General features: G+C 38.2%; 2 protein-coding genes across 6 annotated transcripts in view; one reads left to right on the plus strand and one right to left on the minus strand.

The window, feature by feature from the left end:
- The window catches only part of LOC142986077 (adenylate cyclase type 6), a 303314-nt gene that overhangs the window by 227797 nt on the left and 53683 nt on the right, over nucleotides 1–21834 (plus strand). For 4 of the 5 annotated variants that reach the window (XM_076134270.1, XM_076134271.1, XM_076134274.1 and 1 more), the window contains 6 exons: nucleotides 5022–5218; nucleotides 5530–5702; nucleotides 6571–6691; nucleotides 8058–8214; nucleotides 9110–9274; nucleotides 12737–12858. In XM_076134270.1, the coding sequence (XP_075990385.1) occupies nucleotides 5022–5218; nucleotides 5530–5702; nucleotides 6571–6691; nucleotides 8058–8214; nucleotides 9110–9274; nucleotides 12737–12858 (935 nt within the window). The remainder of the gene's footprint in view (nucleotides 1–5021; nucleotides 5219–5529; nucleotides 5703–6570; nucleotides 6692–8057; nucleotides 8215–9109; nucleotides 9275–12736; nucleotides 12859–21834) is intronic. The other variant, XM_076134272.1, reaches the window with a different exon arrangement.
- On the minus strand, nucleotides 9521–10485 carry LOC142986498 (trypsin V-A-like). The gene has a single exon (XM_076135015.1). The coding sequence runs from the start codon at nucleotides 10450–10452 to the stop codon at nucleotides 9643–9645; it is 810 nt and encodes a 269-aa protein (XP_075991130.1). The 5' UTR covers nucleotides 10453–10485; the 3' UTR covers nucleotides 9521–9642.

A 21834-nucleotide genomic window follows, 5' to 3' on the forward strand; every position in this document is an offset into this window, starting at 1 on the left:
CCGATGATTGAAAACAATTACGAGTGGAGATCCGCGGCGGCATCTCAACTTTCCTTCCTAGCGGTTGTTCTAGGAATGTGCCCACCAACAACTTACTGTGTAATAACAAAGAAGGCTAAATCAGTGGCTCTTCTAAGAATTGCTTCAGAAAACGACTGCAGAATGTAATGTCTTGCAAAAGTTGCGACTCTTTGAACAACTTGAGACAGTTGAACAGTTTGTTTTGTGGCCGCTGTTTCTGTGTATTCGATTTATTTCTGTTTTTGGCACTAATATTCAGGAAATAAAGCATTTTTTCATAACTTTAATGTTTTATTTTCTTTGCAGTATTGTCTAGTATGTATAAGGGAGTGATCGCAACCTAAATTTTCTCTTTGGAAAGCTTAACTGTTCGTTTACGTTTTAAGAGGAAAATATTGTTTTCCATGCAACCAATTCTATGTTTTTAAAATGTTATGAAAAGGAAATAGAGTGGAATACACGAGATTTTCTTCGTCGCTCACTGAAATACATTTCCTATGAAAGCGCAGTTACATTTCGCAAACTCAGATTTGAAATAGAAACATCTACATTTTATACTACAGATAGAAACCACGCAGCTTGCAAAACACAACTTAGTCGTTCACTCACTAGTAGCGAAATAATTTAGCGAATCTTATTAGTGTTGCATCATATTACTGGTTTAATATGAAAACAAATTTTGAGTCGGTAGTTCTGCAAGCAGACGATAGCAAAATATTAACTAAAAACGAGAGTTGCTTGCATAGACTTGTAATTCAGCAGTATTATTTCACCAAGATCCTATTGTATGAGAACAAAAGTAATTGCACAGAGCACACTGTTAATATAACATTGTAGTATATAATATAATATATAAAGTATATAGTTAATGTAAGTTTCTGACCTCTCCCACGTTTGATTGTTTTACGAAGGACTCGAGCACAATCGCTTGTTAAAACACGAACAAAAGTGATTCTGATGTAGTTTTAAATGTTCATTATATTAATGTACTCTGAGAAAATGACCTTTTCAAAATACTATTATACTTGCTAGTGCCTTATAGATGTTCTTTAAGTTGTTTAATGCGAGTACCAGTGCTCATTGCAGTCTTTTTATTGATTCTTAAGCCGAATATGTATTTAGACATATCCTATTATCATCTCAGCATTTGCTAAAATGTTAAACAGTTACTCAATTCATTCAACGTAAGTAAGAAGATCTCTTTAAGTTGTCTTTCCTACTCCTCCCATTATCGTTTGTGATCAACATCGTTTCAAACTATTACTGCTAACTATTATAACCATTCCAAATTACTAAAAACATTGTTTACATAGCAAACAAATATCCCAACAGGAGCCTGTAAATGCACTTACAACAATCCTTTACAAAGGTATTAAAAGCCGTGTCGTCCGTTGTTCAGTGTTGGCAGTAAACAGGGGGCAAATATCTTTACAGCCGAGTGTTTAGCCTCGCCTTCATTAGTCCCACGAAAACGTCTTTGTTTATCGGAAAATAACGAGAGAATGGCGAAAATTGGGAGCTTGTGACGTCACAGGCTCTGTAAGGCTTGGTGCAATTTGTTTGTAATTAACAGTGCTGTGAGGTTTTAGTTTCAAACCTTCGGCGTCGTGGTGTCCTGAATTATGCAGTTTATTATAATTATTTACTGATAAAAGATAACTAGGGAACTTTGTGATCGAGTTTCATTGTTTATCGTTTTATTGTGTGATTAATAGTTTAAGAATTAAAATGTATTTCTTTAACGTAAACCAGTGTATCTGTTTCATCGACTAGGTTACTTCAGCAAATGTATGAAAACATACCTATATCTAGACAAAAAATTCACTAATATTTCAGTATAAACCTTTATTTACTGTTTGTAATTTTAGTCATATTTTTTATATGGTTATCAGTCTTGACCTCCTCAACGATGCTTTAAAATTAATTTGACTATTCCAAAGTAAAGTCACTCTCATCTTCATACATACAAAGCCTTCACATACACGTACTATGAAACTTCACAAGTATAACTTACTCCACTATTGAGCCAAGAACAAACTAACTTTCATGCACATTGCGCACTTTGTGCCGCGGCTTTTGAATCGCTTTGTGTTAAATGAGCAGAGTATGTTACATGGGAAGTTTGCTTTGATCATTTCATTAGTGATAGTGACTTGGTAGGAAGTCTGAAGATACGATATACAAGAGATCGTTTCCTTTCAACAGTGCATTGATATACTGAGTTTCCATAACTCCGTGTGTTAAGTATGAATGCAAATTTGTCATTACAATTTCAAAAGTCCCTAAAAACATTGTTCCATTGACCCGAGCAACAAACCCGAGACCTCATGCTCCGCATATATTATCGGTTAGATGGCTGAAGGTCGAAAATAAATATATGTATCATCATATATTTCTCAACCCTTTCGACCAACAATACATTTATCAGGCAATTTTCTAGCCACAACAAATATCACATGGCAGGCAGAGGGTTGGGATTATTCCCACGGCGGGGCCCCGGGGCCCATTGTGCCCGCAACATTGACGGGTTAACCCGGCCGGGGACGACACGCGCTCACAATGAAGAAATGTTTCATTATGATTATCATACCACTTTTATGCCTAACTTAGGGTTTTTGCACATGACGGAATTTTTCGCGACTAGAACGCTATTCCTATTTGATACACAAAAACAGCTGCTTATGAAACTTCTCCCAAGAATGATGCTTGCAAAGCTACTTTATTAATTCTTTTCATGAAAGATTACTAGCAGGAATACCCCTCTAGTTTACCTCGAAGGCTGTGTGAGTAATCACTCCGGTATCGCAATGGTTACGATTTGATACTATGTCCTCTTTATTTTGCTCTCCTAAAAATGTAAAATTTTGGGTAACGTAGTTTTTCTGCAAATACAAAAGTCAACCAGCAAATATTTCAATTGACAAAGACATTTGTTACTTTAATTTCCAAAGTACTCATACAATACTACTTGGAAATAATTAGTGTATTCAATAGGACAAATGCACGGTCTCAGCAACAATACAGGTGCATGGAGCATTTATCCGGAAAGCTCTCTGTTCAATTAGAATACTATAACAATGCTCTCGTAGCTCTTTGGATTATTATCTGCATAGAGAGCTAATTAGCTAATCGACAATGCATTCACCTGTCGATAAATGTTAGAGCAGTGGCTCATAAGCCGCTTAGTGCTGCGTTGTAATCTCTTACGAAGAGCGAATCGTATGTCATGAGGATTTTATCGATGAATGCAAATACCGGACGAATGTGCTATGCTAGGTTGAACTTTGACTTCAAATATTATATCTAAACTTCGTCTTGAAAGTCCGAGCCAAATATTACGCTACTATATTTTGTGGTACTAAATTAAGGGCAAAACGAAGATACTCAATTAAAAAATAAATTTTCCGTACAGTAAAGAGAACATAATACAAACATGACGCGCGTCGTTTGATCGCTAAAAATCCACGTCGCCCTCACAATGAAGTCGGAAACAATTTCAAAAGTCGTTTTGTGTTAAAGCCAGCGGTAATTATAAATAAACAGAAGGTCGGTAATGACACTTACGTCGCCTCTCGGGAACGCTCGGGCCGCGCTCGGCTGCGCGGGGCCCCCGGCGATGGGCCCCGCAGTCCCCCGCGCTTATACAATCACGTCAAAAATCATGGCTAAATAAATGCTTTCAAAATATGTACATTATTCTATAAGGTTGTAAGCTACGAATATTTTTTGCCCAACATTTTTTATAAAAAGATGGAACAAAATTGAGGCCAATTTTCTACGGAAAAGCACAGAGATGATTATACATAATTCTGTTGGGTTAGTTTTCGGTTTCATGAAATAGCGAGCGAGTTAATTGCCATCTATTATTCATTTTTCCGAATTCGAAACGTAAACCAAAGCTTATTAGAAACTAGTGAAGCCAATATTTTTTGCTTTCCCCAGTAATAAAAATGCTGGGCCAAACTCATAATTATGTAGATCGTTTCGTGCAAAACCGGGTCTCTAGTTTTCATACGAGAATATATTGTAAAAGTTGGTTGAAAGTAAATAACCGTTTGATGATGGCGGGCGCGTCACTCGGGATAATCTCACTGCAATCTGCTTTGACTCGGAGCGATGTCACGAGTGGAGCACTCTGCGACAGAATCTCATATCTTGTCACTTGATTTACGCCCTAACTTACAGCTTCAACAAAAGTGCATAGTGTGATGTTACTAGACGGATAGCTTTTAAAATTATTATTAACTACTAGCGGCGGACCGCGACTTAGTCCACAGTTAGTATAAGTTAGTATAAGTAGCGTGATGTGATTTAGCGTAAAGCTTTTCTTAATACATGGACTATCCACCACATTTGTTTTTTCAATCAGCCGCATTGTTCCTGAGATTAGAGCATTCACACAATAATCTACAGCTTTATGTTATTAGTATAGATTGAAATTCGTGTTTCCTGCTTCAGACGAAATTCTAAAGATACATCAAAGTGTATTAGTGGTAGATAATACGGAATCCCTACACGTGGCGGCATTGTTCGTCCATCTTTTATACCTGTGTTAACATGTTACACTAATTGGTATATTTTATAGCAAAATATCGAGAACTATACTCCGTGTTTAAGTTTTCTCAATAGATTATTATTACTAGATTAGCCGAATATGCTGTTTAAAGAAACAATATATTGTATTTTGTTTGCGCATTGAATACGTAACGAGTAGTAGAAGTTCGGAACTATTAGTCGCTTGACTATTCTCACTGCACGTTCATATGTCTCTGTTTCTTACTCTTTCATTGCTAAACTGATTAAGCCTATTTTATGTAATTTTACATTAAGATACGACAGGAAAAGAAATTCGCGGTTGAAGCTATAGGCGTACGCTAATATGTAGTCGAATGTAACAAAAGAAGTTAGGGTCCTGCCTTCGAGGAAACAGGCATGATTATACGTAAGTGTATAATGTGTAATAAATGATTTAACGAACGATGGTGTATGTTTCCCCTCAGGTGGAGATGTTATACCAGCGCTACTTCCTCCGCATGAACCAGACCAACATGACGCACCTGCTGGGCCTGCTGCTGGCCGTGGCCGTGGGCCTCATGGTCGTGCAGCTGCGCACGCTGCTCATCGCCAGCAACTTCCTCAAGAGTCTCATGCCGGAGGTCAACACCTCCATCTCGCATTTTGACCCGCAGATACTGCAGTAAGTAACTCTTTCATACTTTTTCACTTACCCATTAGATAGAGGTTTTCAGACAATGCGAGACATGTGTATGGCAAGTTGAGCGGTAGCGAGGTTTTCGATGAATAGAAAAGTAATTTTACCTTAAAACTACCAAATAACCTCTATCTCCTCCACAAATCTTTGTTATTCAATTCATTGTTTATGATAGTTTGCAGCGATATAATTTATACCTATAATTAACGTTCGTAAATACATTTACTCCAAAAAATTGTTGTCAAAGCACATATTTAGAATAGTGCAAACCTAAATGTTGTAATTTTGTTGTTCAGACAAACTCAATACGAGCCATTCATCGACTTCGTGAACAAGACGCCGACGGTGACGGAGGAGCCCCCGGAGCTGAACGCCACCTCGCTGCTGCGCCGCGCCTACTACGAGAAGGAGCGCGTCGCGCACATCGTCAACGTCATCATCCTCGGAATTACTGCTCTGGTCTACGCTTGTGAGTACCTTGTCTTCGTTTCTTACTAATATTAGTGATATTTCATGAAAGTAGTCGAATCTTTTCCATAATAACTAAAGGAGTCTACTTAAATTAAGACTGATAACATTTTACTTAAATTCTATTTCGTTACGGTATGATACCAGCGTTGAACAGTGTTTCCATACACGTTCAATCCACCTGACACAACCTCACACAGGAATGAATTCATAACGTAAAATTCATTAACACCAAAAATCTGCGCGATGATTAATGGCCACCTGACAAGGTGCGGTCCCAGTACGGTGCCCTGTGTGACGCTCACAGCTAATTACCGCTGTGCCCGACCTCGCGGCATTAAGCCACTGAATCGAACTCGATTGAGCTGTCACCCGCTTGATAATAGTTTAGCAAGTTAATTATCCTTTATGAGAACAGTAGTTAGTGATGTGGTCGCTTTGTTTCATCCTAATGTTTATGCTGTATCGTATCAAAGGCTTATTATAATATTATGAAACCAATATCGCTGACACTACAGTTCGTAACCGTACGTGGTAACTTATACTAAGTTACTGTAATATTCGAGATTTCGGATTGAAACCACGGCCCACACACCTGAGAGTTGTCAAGCTGTCAAAGGCTAGCATATTAGAATTTCACTGACATTTTTCTATAGATAAAACAGGTTTTGCGTGTATTTGATTTGCAGATGAAAATTGGAATAGATAGAAAGAATATTTTCGAAAAAACAGAACGTTGAGGTTCGGCGGCACACAAGCTTGAATTACATTGGATTTCAATAAAGCCCAGATATATAAAGAGATTTTAGCAATATTGCATAATTTGGGCATAATTTTTTCCATAATCTAAAGTGATGTGTTTGTTGCAGGCCTTCTCGCGTGCCTGAGCCGCCCGGCTATGAACGAGATCTACCTGTTGACCATATCATACGTGGTCTTAGTGACATTTCTCCTGATTGAACTGGCTCTGGCTGGCACTGCTGTGCTGCGGTAAGTGTCACACTTTATCTGAAGATGATAGTCAAATATTTTTAACCAAGTCCCACTCCCAGACAATGGACTCCTCCCGTGTGTGAGCATTATCTAGGCGACTTCCATTTAAATCAGAAAATTTATTTCTATATTCATTTTACGCTGTCGTAAAATAAAATGAAACTCTAATGTAAAATGATAGGTCAATACGGAACAACCTTTGTATCTATTGTACAATAAGCCTCTATTGAAAGTTCGTGTGAATATATTCATAATGATCGCTGTTAAACACCGTAGGATTCTATAACGCAACTCAATACCTAGCAATATTACTGGTGGACTTGTATCAAATATGTAGGCACAGTATAATATCCACATTGTGGGATGATCGCTATTGTTGCGGCCAATCGTACGCTTCTATTTGAGTCCCTTTGTTTCGTCGTAACTCGTAGAATATTCATGTCGTAAGCGGCGAGCGTAACGCACAACTACTCGAGCAAACACAAGGAACACTGCCAGTGATCACAATGGCCGACGCCACGCAACTTATGTTAAATTGAAATTAAAACTTTCCGTAACCGCAGCTCGACTCAAACAAAACCGCAGAGCAAGGGTCCGCTTGTTTACAACACATTTTCAAAACTGTTTCAAATGTTAGTACGAGAAGGGACTTTACAAATCCGTTACAAACGAAGTTTGCCGGCCTCTAGATGTTTGTACCGAGTTTAGATCAAAGCGAGACATTTTATCGCCAGCTTTATTGTTGGAACATTTTTATGGGGAACGTTATCGGGTAGTGCATTACGCGGCCAATATTCGGGCAAATTTGCCAGTCGTTAAAGGTGTTATTGTTTCATTTTTAACGGTCGTCGCGGAGGGCAAGCGCCGGGAGTGAGAGGGAGAGGGGTGGACGTTTACGAGCGCCGGAAAGTGGTCGTTCAAGCTAATGCCGCCTGAGAGCCGGAAGGTGTTGTCGCTGTCGACTGTACCGCTCTCCGACATACAATATTTTCATTAGCAGTTCTTACATTTTATTTAGTGTAACATTTTCGCTCGACATGTGTAAAGAGCACGAACAAGATGTAACGACGCATACACAAATCAAATTACGTCGAGCGAAATGAGTCGCTTAATGATGTTCACAAAATATTACTCTGAGTGAAGCTGGAACGAGATTCATTGTTGTATTTACAAATGGCATGTGAGCTCATCACGACTACTACCATTGTATGTCCTTTCTATTATCGAGTGCATAAATAAAATGAAGCTTTCTTGCTTCTCACAAGTACTTGGGCTTCAGTAACCCCGACATTCGATTGAACTGACCACACTAAACCCTCACAAGCAGCAGGAATATTTTCTTATACCACTGTCGTGACCGCAGTTCGCTGACCGTGAGCGCGGGCATCTGCGCTCTGTTCACGTACGCCACGTACGCCACGCTGCCGGTGCGCCTGCATGAGGCCACCATCGGCGGCCTGGCCCTCGCCGCCGTCAACATCGGAGCCCATCTGATCCTGGAACACACCTCGGACTTTCAAGTGAGTCACCACACACTAATCCCACTTAACTCCTTGTATGACTCTTATTTCTACACCTTACTACTTTATGTTAGAAGATTACAGCTTACATTAATAATTATAATTTTCCATCTTCTACACCTATTAATCGCTAATCTTATGAGTTGTTTTGGACCTGTTTAAATAGTACACTAACCATAGTAAAGAAAGAACATAACCGTATTACCATCGTGAATGTCGAAGAAAACTGTTTATATTTTCACGATATTGTAGTGCAGGTGCTTTATCAACAACAGTCATAAGAGATACAGAGCTGACAGCGTGGACAGTGCAGGTCGGGAGCTAATGATGACGAATGTACCGCCAGCAGGCGCCCACTCGCCGCTGTTATCAACTTATAACTAACAAGCGAACCACGATCGCTCACTTTATGCCATCGTTAACCTCAATAATTGCTGCTAAGATTTCACTGTTGTAACTTGTACTTATTTAGTTATGGTCAAACATAGTTATGATCGTTTCGATAAATTACATAATTTATTTTGGTAGTCACAAGTACTATAAAATTGTATCTTCTAAGTAAGTTGTAAGTAATAGCAGATATTGTATTGACTAATAAAACGTTAAATTTGATCATGTTTTAGGCCTACCTTTTACTAAAAAATATTATTAATGACTTCATAGTACCATATTATTATATTCAATCAGATATTAATCACAATCAAACCTGTAGTTGGCCATCTGTGCGCAATGTAAATAAGATTAACAAATAAAATAAGATTAGTGAACTACCCAATTTAAAAAAGGGCACATCTCACATTGAAAGACATGAGACATACGTCTATTTGGAAACAGCCAATTGAATCATATTTCCTTTTTAACCACTCCACATTACATCTCTATATGAACAATTTAGTTCTGCTTGGTACAGATCTTCTGCAGCGTGGCGACGCTGATCGCGTGCAACATCTCCGGCATCATGACGCACCACCCGCGCGAGCTGGCGCAGCGCCGCGCCTTCCTCGAGACGCGCGACTGCGTCGAGGCCCGCCTCGTCACCCAGCGCGAGAACCAACAACAGGTAGATAACTTGACAATGTTTAAATAACGCTATTATAATTAACTACTGAAGGATCGCCGAGTTTACTAACGACCCTTAAAGAGGGTAGAAGAATAGACAAAAAAAAGGATTGTGTTGATTCAGCTGATGATTTTGAGGTCGATAAAGGTTTTCAGATTTTCCATACTTTCGAGTTCCTTTTGCGTTTTTGTAACCTAGGACTCTTTTTACGTGAATTTTGCGAAATCAGACGTAAGACTTATTTTCGAAACTTTATTCGGATAATAATACTTCCTTATTTATTACATACATTTGCCGTTATTGATTATATTTGCCATCACAGTAGGGAGTTAAAAAATATACAGATATATCTGAAGACAGGAGCGAAATTAACATAACGGGTCATCGTTTATTTTTGTGATGTTCGAGCTGATCACTTCGTAGATCCACGTCAAGTGCGGGCTGACCGGCGTGTAGAACGTGTCCTTCGTGATCTCCTGTCCCTGAGACACTACTCCGACTATCTTGTTGTTGCTGAACAGCGGTCCGCCCGAGTCTCCCTGAGTAGCGAACTGGAACTTGGAGCACTTGGGCGCCACGCACACGGAGCCGCGCGACAACGCGTGCGCGCCCTCCCGCGGACACAGCTTCACCACTCCCTCGGCGATCTGTCGCGGTCGCAAGTATTCCTTCACCAGGCTCTCCAAGTCCATAATGTCAGTGACATACGGGACGCCGAACCCGACGTACTCGACGCTGAGCCCCAGCAGCGTGTTGTACTCCACCGCCGATACCTTGCCGTACGTCGGCATGTACGCCGGCGGGCTCACGTGCATCAGGCCGATGTCGTTCTTCCTCGATACTCCTCTATAATAAGCGAGACGCGCGTCGAAACCTGGATGCATCACGGACGCGTCGATTAAACTCATCGTCACCCCCGGCACTAGCTCGTGGCTCAAGTTACCGTAGTTGATAGCGAATGCGCCGTTTACTCTGAGGCAGCAGTGAGCGGCGGTGAGGACCCAGTCTCGTGTGATGAGGCTCCCCGTGCACACTCGCTCTCGCAGGTGTCCGAATATGAGGACGACGTAGGGGTACTTGTCGTCGCTGTCGTCTTCTCCGTAGGCCACGCGCAGCGCCGGCCGCTGGGCGCGCGCCACACACAGCGCCGCCAGCAGCAGCGCGCGCGACGCTCTCATGACCGCGCACTTGACGGTTATTCGTAACGAGCCGTTCTCACGGTACATATACCTTCATATCTAGATCGTTAACATTTTATGTCGCGTTGTCGCAATTTTTACTGAAAACTGAAATGAACGTGTATTTTACAGCTCTGTTTATTTTACTTTTTTTACACAGTTTTGCTCGTGAAGTTGCTAGTTGTCGTTTTGTGGAATAATTCGCCTCGCGAGAGTTTTACTGCAGAGAGGAAAATGCTAAATAATATTTATGTCTACAGGTAAACGAATCTAATTATGATAAACTAGTATTTTTCCTTAAGTGTAGAACGCATAGCGCCTGCAGGGCTCTCTCGGCAATTTATTCAAGTACGTATTTAATATTAAGCAGGATTCTATACTGAGCTCAAAGAGAAAAATAAATTAATACATTTGCCCGTTGGCTGTTAATTTACGTATTCAAACGAGGCATTACGTGTATCAAATATTTATGAGATATCGTGTCTTTGTGAGATATTGCACATTTTTGCCGCGTGTTAATACAACGTTGATCATATCGAGAACATCCTTCTGTGTATTACATAAATACTTGAAACGTTTATTACAAAATCGTCATCTGATCAAAACCGTTTTAATTTGTATTTTTTTTGTAAAATCATTTAATTGTAGGAGTTGGTTGCACAATGAATTCTGTTAACACTTTTCATTTTGCTGCTGTAAAATATACGCGTTTATAATTTCTCAGAAGCTCCTTATTCTATTATGTTTTAAACTTAAGTGATACCCGTAATTCAACTATCAAAATATTTCCGTTTCTTAAACTACTTTGAGGTTACATTTACGCTAAGAGATTTCCTACAAAATCTCGGTTGGAGCAAAATATTCCACAATCTATTTTATTTTAAAATATCTTGTAACGTTTCAATAAAGTAAATCTGTCGTAAGACCCGCAGCGGTTTCACCGCACACCTGTGGCAAGAATCTCGCGCTGTGACGTCACACAGCGGATAACACGGCTGCCTGCGAATAACCTGCAAAGAACTCAAAGGCGCCCACAAATTCGTTATTTCCTTCACAACACATGCATTTGCGGTGAAACACGCTCCGAGTGAAGGAAATTTTCTACTTACCACGGGCTTGAGGTTTAAAATGTAATACGCCAATTAAGTTGCTCCACGAAATGAGGGGCTAGGAAAAGATTTCTCATTTTCTGTGTAAAGTTGGTTAACGCTATTAGATTAAGCGTTATTTAGTTAATGACAATATTTTTTTAATAGTTATTCGTTTGATAATTGAAAGTGTTTTCTTAGAATGGTAACTTTTGACTAAATTAAAGGTAAAGAAGAGTACTGGTAATAAATGTTTTTTTTATCTAAGTGAAGTCTCGAGATGATGAGACATACGTACTTTTAATTAAAAATACAGCTGTTCTATCAGCCACATCAATAATTTTTGAGAAAAAAAATGCTTATGCCTCTTTCTCCTAAATTAACAAATCAATTTACCACTATCTTAACGTGATAACTGGGTTTACAAACCTACTTAATTGCACATTAATAATATGAGGTTGCTATTTGACGTAAGATAGATCTTATGAACACAACAACAGTAATTCAAGCAGGTGTTAAAAAGGATAAACGGAGAGAGACTCACTGCACCGTCTTGTGCAAATATTCAAGAAAAATTCTATAAATATTTCGTACCGGTAGAAATATTTCGCTACAGTTAAGTCCGTCGTCGTTGCACTGAATGTTGTCAATTCGACTGAAACTAAGCTCACGGTCTTACAGCTGTGATGCTATCGGCTTCAGGAAAATATTTTATTTAAAATCTCAAGTTTTACCGCTCGACGCTTGATATTTATCGGTTATTTTATAAGGCTGGATTTAACGCCTTTTAACTTGTTTGCTTTATTAAATACAGCTCTTTAAATATTGGTTTATAGATTAACAGGTATTTTAAATTAAATTCAGTAGTTTATAAATTCTGCAACACCGTCATTCAGGCTCTTTTCCTCTGGTCCACGTTTAAGCTTCGATATTCATTTAGGTTGATGATTTCTACAATCCTAGATCATTATATTTGGTTACCCTATTACAAGATCTGCTTAGTTTGGAATCAAATGGCCTTGTACGAGTTGACTAATGAAGTTTATTTATTATTGTTAGTCTCTTCAGCCGATAAATCGATTTAAGGTTAAATCCCTCGCACGTTTTACCCTCGTGTCTTATACCAATAAAATAAGACCCCCTGCTATTACCAAAGTTCTAAGAACCATATCACTAACAAGTGCATGTGTGTGCAGGAACGCCTGCTGCTGTCGGTGCTGCCGCGCCACGTCGCCATGGAGATGAAGGCCGACATCGCCTCCCAGCCGCGCCAGGAGCAATTCCACAAGATCTACATCCAGCGCTATGAGAACGTCAGGTAAGTGACTATCAAACATATCTCTACTACTATTGACGATCGCCAACCGGCTAATTATAAAAAATAAAATTCGCCAGGCCCTCTAGCGGGGGCCGAAAGAACTATTTATGTAGCACATTTTAAACGTCAAACGAGCAACCAGGCTCGATGGTACGGACTGTAGGGAATCGCGCTACAGGTCGCTTTCTTTATAAGACTGAGTAAAGTATTCTTCAAAAAGCGTTTTGATCATATTATGTATTATCGTCTTATTATATCGTCGTCATGACATGATATGTAATAGTATCGTAGTTACATAATACAGCCAACTGCAAAGGTGTGAGAGCTAAACAGACGAAATCTAGCTACTCAAATTTTGTACTAGGTTTAGATTTTTTTTTACTGAATCATTGTAGACGATATTGGAAAATGTTCGTGTTATGTCCGGTTGAAATCGGCACAGAGTTGAAAGGCGTACCACAGACAAAGAGCAGTCTATATTCAGCAGAGAGTAGAATTGCGCTGTGCATGATAATTATATACAATATTATGCAAATTTTATCATGTAAGAAAAATAACAAAATATCACAGAACACTACTTTCAACTATCTTAACTTATTTTCGCTTGTATAAAGATATAACAGCCTCCCTTGTCCTAGATTACATTATGTATATTTTCAACTATTACTTAACTTTTATACTTTGTCTGAGGACACAGGATTCAAGGCTTTCGTTTTTAATTAACTTAGCCAAGACACGACGGCCTCTAGAGAAATAACTAGCTTTTAACTAAACCTAATAGAGTTTTTAAATAAATGTTTGACAAGTTCTCAGAACATTGAAAATTTTTATACAAAATTCCTACAAAAAAGGACTTTGAAGCTAGTTTTGCCTGAAGCGTGTCAGTAATTTGTCCCTATCAAAACACTACGAAACAAATATAACATAATATTAATATTATCTTCGATGAACACAAAGTTACGTTAAGTTTGTGAATTATTATCACATGTCAACCACCAACTTTCAACCTAAAAATAACATTAAAATCGGTCCACCGTATAAAAATTGTAGGGCTACAAATATAAAAATATGGTCCAGATGACTTGAAAACTTTCTCCCTTTTTGAAGACGGTTAAATATTTTTTTTTGTAATAAAGTACAAATTAACTAGCATATTGAAGCAAAATAACAATAGTTAAAAAGTGAGTAGATTTAAATTGAGTCTTTTATGTGAAGCACGTTCTCAAATATAAATTGAATGATATTTCACCAATATTATAACATTCTTCAACTTGGAATATATTCGCGAGTTCTCAGATGTGATAATATATAGACGATCGTTTACTTGAATTTATTCAGTTTATTGAAACTGAATACTATTGACTTTTTATTTGACCGCCGATGTTCGCAAGGTGCCCTTTATAATGTTATTCTAACACCTTATTCTAATAATAACTGACAATTACGTTCACTATTGAAATCGTGACATTTAGAAAAATGTATTTCAACAAGTTATTCGAAAACATCTATATTGTTGCTTGAAATCCCAAAAAGATATCCCATTAATGTCCCACTGTTGGTCAAGGGTCTCCTCCCGTAATGAGGGAGGGGTTAGGCCTTGAGTCCACCACGCTGGCCAATTGCGGATTGGGGACTAAAAAAATCTTTTGTAGCTAGAAATTGTACATTCGTATAAATAAAATGTACATTTGCAGCATAATATTGCTATTTTCCAATGATCCTATCAAAGGGCCTTTGAAGACATTCACTAGTCTCCTCAACACCAAGAGTATTTGATACCGCAGAGCTGCTTACGTCCGACAGATGGCACTGCACACAGGACTTAGCTCTCAAAGTTCCGAGAAATTGATAAACTCTTTGAACCATTCCTTTACTAAATGCAACATATTCATGAAAGGATTTATGCAAGTAATTCCCGTTCGCAGAAACTGTATAGACACTCCATTGATTAGCTATTCCCCAATAAGTTAGATTTTCCTCGAAATGGAAGCTGATGCATTAGTTCATACATTTGGTCGGATGTTTGATGTTTTGGTGTATTGCTTTACTACTGTAACTTGTATTTATAGATGTTACGTAATTTATAGTTAGGTAATGATTTAGATTCGAATAAAACAAAAGTCCAGTCTTATTTTTTGCATAATCTGTATTCGCACTAGTTACCAAATAATTGTAGCTTTTTAAGATAAATGAAGTGTGTATTAATCATCAGTGTATATTAATCTTTCGGGATAACGATTTGTAATAATCAACTAGTTGTTTCCTGCGTTACTTTCTTTGTTAAAAATACGTTATTGTTTTCCTAAGATTCTAATCATTTAGTCTTGGCATAATCATCATGATAATTATTATCCGCCAATAGATGTCATTGAATAGTGAGAACTTTGTATCTCAAGGGGCTTTGTATCTGTGATTGGCTGCCGGTCAAAGCGTTGTGGCCGTCTCTGACGTATCTCTAACGCGTCGCAAACGTGTCTTTGACATATTGCATACATGTCCATTGAGTATTGCTTGAATACACGTGTCTCGTGTAACTATTAACGTGTTTGCTTCTGATAGTCCTGATTGAATGCAACGGCTTTATAGAGTAATGGAGCAGAAAGACGTCACTAGCGCCGTACGGAGTGTTGGACTGATGACGTGGAAATACGTACTAGTTTAGTTTGTAGTCTCACCGTAACGTGATTCAGTGCATGCCATTTTAAACTATTCTATCTTGCGTAATATTTCTTAGTTAGGAATCATAATTGCTATGTTTGACAAAGGCCTTAAATGTGACTACATATCTGGAACGTCATGTAAAATAAAAACAAATTGAATATTATTTTACCATCAGAATTTGTAGTCTGTTACCGATGAGAGATCGTTTCCCTCCTCAACATTTATTTTCTTAATTGATGAACACTCCCACACTTAGAATAATTGCAGTTTTCGATCTCATTATAAAACCAAGAAGCGTTGCATCCCACATACATTCCCCGTGGGTCGTGAGTCTAGACTACATCAATTCAAGTGCGCATCTTATTTCGAAACTGAATATAATTTCTACGAAACAAATTCTCAGTATTTCACTTACACGTCGTCAATTACAGACTCTCTCCATCAAAAGAAGGTAACAAAGTGAACAATAATTCAAAAGCTTCATACTTTGAGTGAAGTTTGGTACCAACTCGATCGTGCTCGGGCGCCGTAACCGACAAACAAACGTTATTATTAACGAGTACGTTACCGAGTTCGCGGCTCATCTCCCGCCGAATATAACTTTACATGTAAATCAATGTACGAGATACATTTTATAACTTGCGATACGACGCCTTTTATATCATCCTTTACGTCGTACTAAAAACCAGTATACTACCAAGATATCTCTAGCTTACTATAAAAGTATTCGTGGCGGAGATTGTTAAAAACGCGGGTCGATTTCGTAGCGGCTGCCGTAGCACATACTACAAAAGCTACGAGTCGTAGCCAATATTGCTACGCCCGTAACCCTCGTAGCAAATAGGGTGCAGTAGTGATTGCAATGCTGTTAAGTAGTGATAAGTCAATCCTTTTAAAATCAATTATACCTTAAATACGTCTATCTTACTGAAATAACCGGTAATGGTCGTATCGTATAGTATAAGAAGCCTTCACTCCCTGGCCCCATGACGCAAAGTTGATAACTTTGTTACATCAAGTGCTGTGTTCTTGATAATCGCAACTCGTTCTGCTTTATTGAAACACGCTCTATATATCACGTTCAAACAACACTCAATTAATTTATACAAGCTCACTCTACATAATAATAAGATTTATAAGTCAGTTTCAGAAAGTCGATATTTTTTTAGATAGAAGAAACAAACAGAGGATTTTAACTCCAAATCCAGACAAGAAAGAAGGGAGACAGATCACTCCTAACCAGTTGCAACCAGAAAAAACCACCAACATAAGATTAAGAGATCCAACCTTTGGATAAAAACGTTTGTTCCAAACACGGATTTATATAATCTGATTCAGTTACACATACACAAAACCGTTCAATTTATTTCTACTCGTACTTATCGTATTCTTAGTACATTTATCACAGGTTACACAAAGGTGTAACACTCTTGTACATCGTAAGCGATACAGGTGCTATTGCTCCATTGCTTCGTTGCTCTAATGCCTCGCTGCTCTGTTGCTTCGTTGCTCCGTTGCTTCGTTGCTTCGGTGCTCCGTTGCTCTAGTGTGAGGTGAGAGGTGCCCCGGTGTGAGGTACTCGGTGCTTACATAAAGAAAACAATTTATTTGCGAGCCGCCATTGAGGCGTAGCTTGTAATTTTCGCGAATACACGCGAATAAAAAACATATTGCGACCCAACCGCGGCCTGTTTTACACACAGTGTAATTTTGTACAGGGTAAGAACTGAGTATTGGAAACACTCTTAGTAAAAAGAATAATTCTTTAATTTGTTGTTCTTCGTCTGCGAGTAGGTAGTTGATTTGTCCCATTTTCGCAAATTTTCTACTTTTTTCTTGGTTTTTAAGGCAATATGTGTAATGACAATTTCATCAAAAAACTTTTCATTACCTACTTATACTTACCGACTTCGCAACCTTTAACACAGTTCTATTATTTTTTAATACATACCAATATTTCGTTACTCCAAAATATAGACAGTGATTTATACTTTCGCGCAATTCATTTGTCATTTGTAATAGAAATTATTATTTGTATGTAATATTTTGAATTATTTCGTTGCAAGCAATACCTATTCAGTGTCCTTATCTTGATCCCACCAAATCCCACAGAAGGTAAAAGTCCGTCATGTCACCGTGTCCAGGTAGTCTGTGCCGCGGGCACGTGACGCCGCCGTCATGCTCGGTAACGATGCAATTTGCAAGCATGACGTTATCGCGAGTCTGTGCGAATTTGTGTATCGCTGACTATGCGCGACAGGTGCGCACACTATGTGCGGTGTTTTTAAATATATACGAAACTGTAGGAGAACAAATATTGTACATGGACTTTTTATAGCGTTTGATTCATGAAAGTTCTTTAAATCTAATAAAAACTTGATTTAATGCTACGCACTCACGCAGTTTTTCTCGGTCGAGTCATTTCGACGCGATTGCTCGATTGAATAAAATTCTTGACGATCGACATATTTGAGTTTTTAATTTTGCAGTCCGTTCAGAAAAGTCGCGTTTTACTGATTGTGAATACCCAACATTACAAGCATATGAAATTTATACCATCGTCATCATTCTTGGCAACACGGTGGCATCGCAGATTATTTGAGCAAGCGCTAGGTAAACTGGCTTGTAAAACCTTTTAGGCATCGTGAGATTAATACGTGATTTTAATTACGTGCTTAATCAAAATTAATGTGTTCTGAGAACTACTCTTACAACGTCTGCCAAATATTTACTCGAATTTGTACTGGAACGAATCCTGAAAAATAATTTCAATAAATTTATTTTGGAATGTTTGAAAAGTGCCTGCGACACGAGACCAATTCTAAAAGCGAGAGAAGTCTTCAACTTCATATAAAAGGTTAATCCTCAAATTAAAATCTCCACTACTCTTTAACACTTCAGTATCGAAGGATAGTGGCCACGCTCTTCAACTAATGACGTCACGAGACACCTCCCGCCTCCCGTGTTCGCTCGCAACTCGACCCAGGTCATTACTAACGAGACCTTTGGCCAGAGCCTCCGCGCCGAGGTGTACAGCCTTCCGGGAAGAGCCTTCAGTTTCAATAGATTAGGGCAAGTACGTGTGTGTGTGTAGGTGAAGACAATCATTCATTTATGAAGGTCAAATATTGAGTTATGATTGAAAATGTTACTACCTGCTCTGAAAGAGGTAAAATATTTTTAGGGCTGTAAATTGTTAGTTTTTTTACTTAGAATCATGATTTGTCTAATGAAATTTAAATCAAATGATAATTGAAGCAATTTTTTAATGCTTCACAGCCCTATTTCCATTTGGCAATATGTTCTCAAAGTCGTGTACCCTCTAAGCATTCACTTAAAGAGGCGAGATGTTCAAATCAAATGTTTCATAACAATATTTAGTAAGAACAAACAACAACGATTATGTTTTATATTATGGCTACTTAACAAATTGTTGATGACAGTACTCTCTGGTATGGAGAGGGGAAACCCTGCTAGGATATAATGACATGTATTGCATAAGTACTAGATTCTGTCTAGCACTTTAGTAACTTTCTATCACCTATGATATCTTTATCTTTATATATATAACTAGCTGACCCGCGCAACTTCGCTTGCGTCACTTAAGATAATCATAATTTTCCCCGTTTTTGTAACATTTTTCACTGTTACTCTGCTCCTATTGGTCGTAGCGTGATGATATATAGCCTATAGCCTTCCTCGATAAATGGGCTATCTAACACTGAAAGAATTTTTCAAATCAGACCAGTAGTTCCCGAGATTAGCGCGTTCAAACAAACAAACAAACAAACAAACAATCAAACGAACAAACTCTTCAGCTTTATAATATTAGTATAGATAATTCTTCTGTAAGTGTGTATGTCACTGAACTTCTCTTAAACGACTGGACCGATTTTGATGTTTTTTTTTGTGTGTGTTCAAGGGGATCTGAGAATGGTTTAGATTATTTAAAAAAGTTTAAAATTTTCAAATTAAAGACTTGTCGACAGGACAACGTCGGTCGGGTCCGCTAGTTATATATAAACTAATATATTATGTTGCTTGAATGTTGTTAGTAATACGGGCGTTAACAAGATCTTGCATTATTGTTTAACTAGGTTTTGATCAGTTTTTGACGAAGTTTGCAATTTGATCATTGTTAAACTTTTTCCATTTTATCGGAAATCGGTGTAAAAAATGTACGCATATGATAATCAGGAAAACAACTTCAAATATATAAAAAACATTCTATCACAATAAAAATATATTTATTCACGGTACCAAAGCACAGTTCTCTATACATTTATATAAACATCTACGTCTAGTTAATTATGATAATTACGTAACAGAATAACTATCGTGTTGTACGACGCGTGGCCCGCGGCGACCCGACCTTAAGGAAAACACCGCCGACTCGCACCGACTTCCACCGACTCCTACCGACTACCACCGACTAACGACCGAGTAGGTAGAGTAAGGAGAGAAATTACCAACAGATTACGTGAGCGAATATCATCGAACATAACAATAAGGCTCGCCGCACGCACACAATGACACACGGATTGTTATCCTGGCTCGTGATACACGGCGCCACTTAGTTACCACTCGTTAAAGATGTTTATTATTACTTACGTTTGCTACCAAGGTGATTTTCGAACATTTAAAAATATGGGCCACAGATATACATAGAATGACGTCTTGTACCCGTGGGGGGCTAAATTAAGAAATGCCACTGACTACGACCCCTGTAATCTTTTACTGTCTTTAACATATGTTTTGTATGAATCTATGTTTAGCTAAAGTGTAGCTAGTGAAAAGAATTAAGTACTTACTGTTATCTATTTATCGTAAAAAAATTAAACCATCAGGATTACGTTAACTTTGACCTACTTCCATCATAGACACGCTATCTAAAAGTATCAAAGTACCAACGCTTGGACGGTTGACAAAATTTCAGCTCCAAGCTCCGGTTAGATCCGGGCTAGACCCGGCCAGGTTCCGGGCGGACATCGGCGCAGGCCGGGGCCAGACCGGGGCCAGACCGGGCCTCCCGCCACACTGTCATATAAAGTTATCGCAACTAACCGGCGGTGGACTCCAGGCTTTGTTTATCACTTGCTATTGTAATCAACCTGCTTTCAAACTTGTGTGTACGTGAAATAAAGTAGAACATATTTTGTTAGATATGTTTTATGGTCGCATGAAAAGATTAGGTAGCAACTTTACTTGTTTGCAAGGTATACAGGGTGTCCCAAAACTCAACGATAATCCGAGACAGGATGAAAGGCCAAGTCATACCGGTTCTAGGAAAAATAAAAAAAAAATCCATATCACTTAGTTCAGCAATAATAGACATTTTTCAAAAAAGTTAAAATTCCACACCCTTGCTCGCATTTTCAAGTCCTGTGATCACCAATGTCACAATTTCGCTGTGTTTTTTTGAATTTCGTGATCTCCATTAAATATGCTATTAATCGTAAAACAAATTTATGCACAAAACATTGTTAATTTTATAAAAAAAAGTTAAGTTTTAGTGAGTCATGATTCACAAAAATATCGTTAGTTAACTTTGACGCTTCGTATTGAAAAAAAAATGTACTACACTACCCTTGGCAAGTTATTTCAAAAGTTGGCGCATTTAATCAAGATTTCAAAATGGTGCAACACTTGCCACTTTTCTTTCCATTAAAAATGTTATTTTTATTTGAACGAAAAGTATCCTCGCAAATGGATCGGACGCAGTAATTCAATTTTATGACCTCCTCGTTCCCCCGATCAAAATCCAGTAGATATTTTTGACTGGGAATGCATAAAAAAAAAAGTCTATTCGAAATCAATACAAAATCTATCAGAACTTCGCCAGAAAATTGACACAGCGTCAGAGGAAATAAATGCAAGGAATTTTGCTTGACTGGTGCAAAGATCTTTTGTAAGGCGTTGGAGAGCCTGTATTCGTGACAGAGGAAAGCAATTATTTTTAGTAAAGAGGTAATTGAGTCATTCCATAACCAATATTTAATGTAAAAAACATAGTAGGTAATAATAATTAAAAAAAAAAAAAACGAACCATCATTCTTATTTAATTATTCTCCTTAAACTAAAGTAATCCGAATTGTTTTCCTCTGGCACGAATACAGGCTCTGCAACGCCTTACAAAAGACCTTTGCACCAGTCAAGCAAAATTCCTTGCATTTATTTCTTCCTCTGACGCTGTGTCAATTTTCTGGCAAAGTTCTGATAGATTTTGTATTGATTTCGAATAGACTTTTTCTTGTATGCATTCCCAGTCAAAAGTATCTACTGGATTTTGATCGGGGGAACGAGGAGGTCATAAGA

Source organism: Anticarsia gemmatalis, chromosome Z, assembly GCF_050436995.1.
Source record: "Anticarsia gemmatalis isolate Benzon Research Colony breed Stoneville strain chromosome Z, ilAntGemm2 primary, whole genome shotgun sequence".
NCBI lineage: Eukaryota > Metazoa > Arthropoda > Insecta > Lepidoptera > Erebidae > Anticarsia > Anticarsia gemmatalis.

What these genes read in the sequence shown, in the direction of transcription:
- LOC142986498 (XM_076135015.1), bottom strand. Translation starts at nt 10,452, where the DNA reads ATGAGAGCGTCGCGCGCGCTGCTGCTGGCGGCGCTGTGTGTGGCGCGC.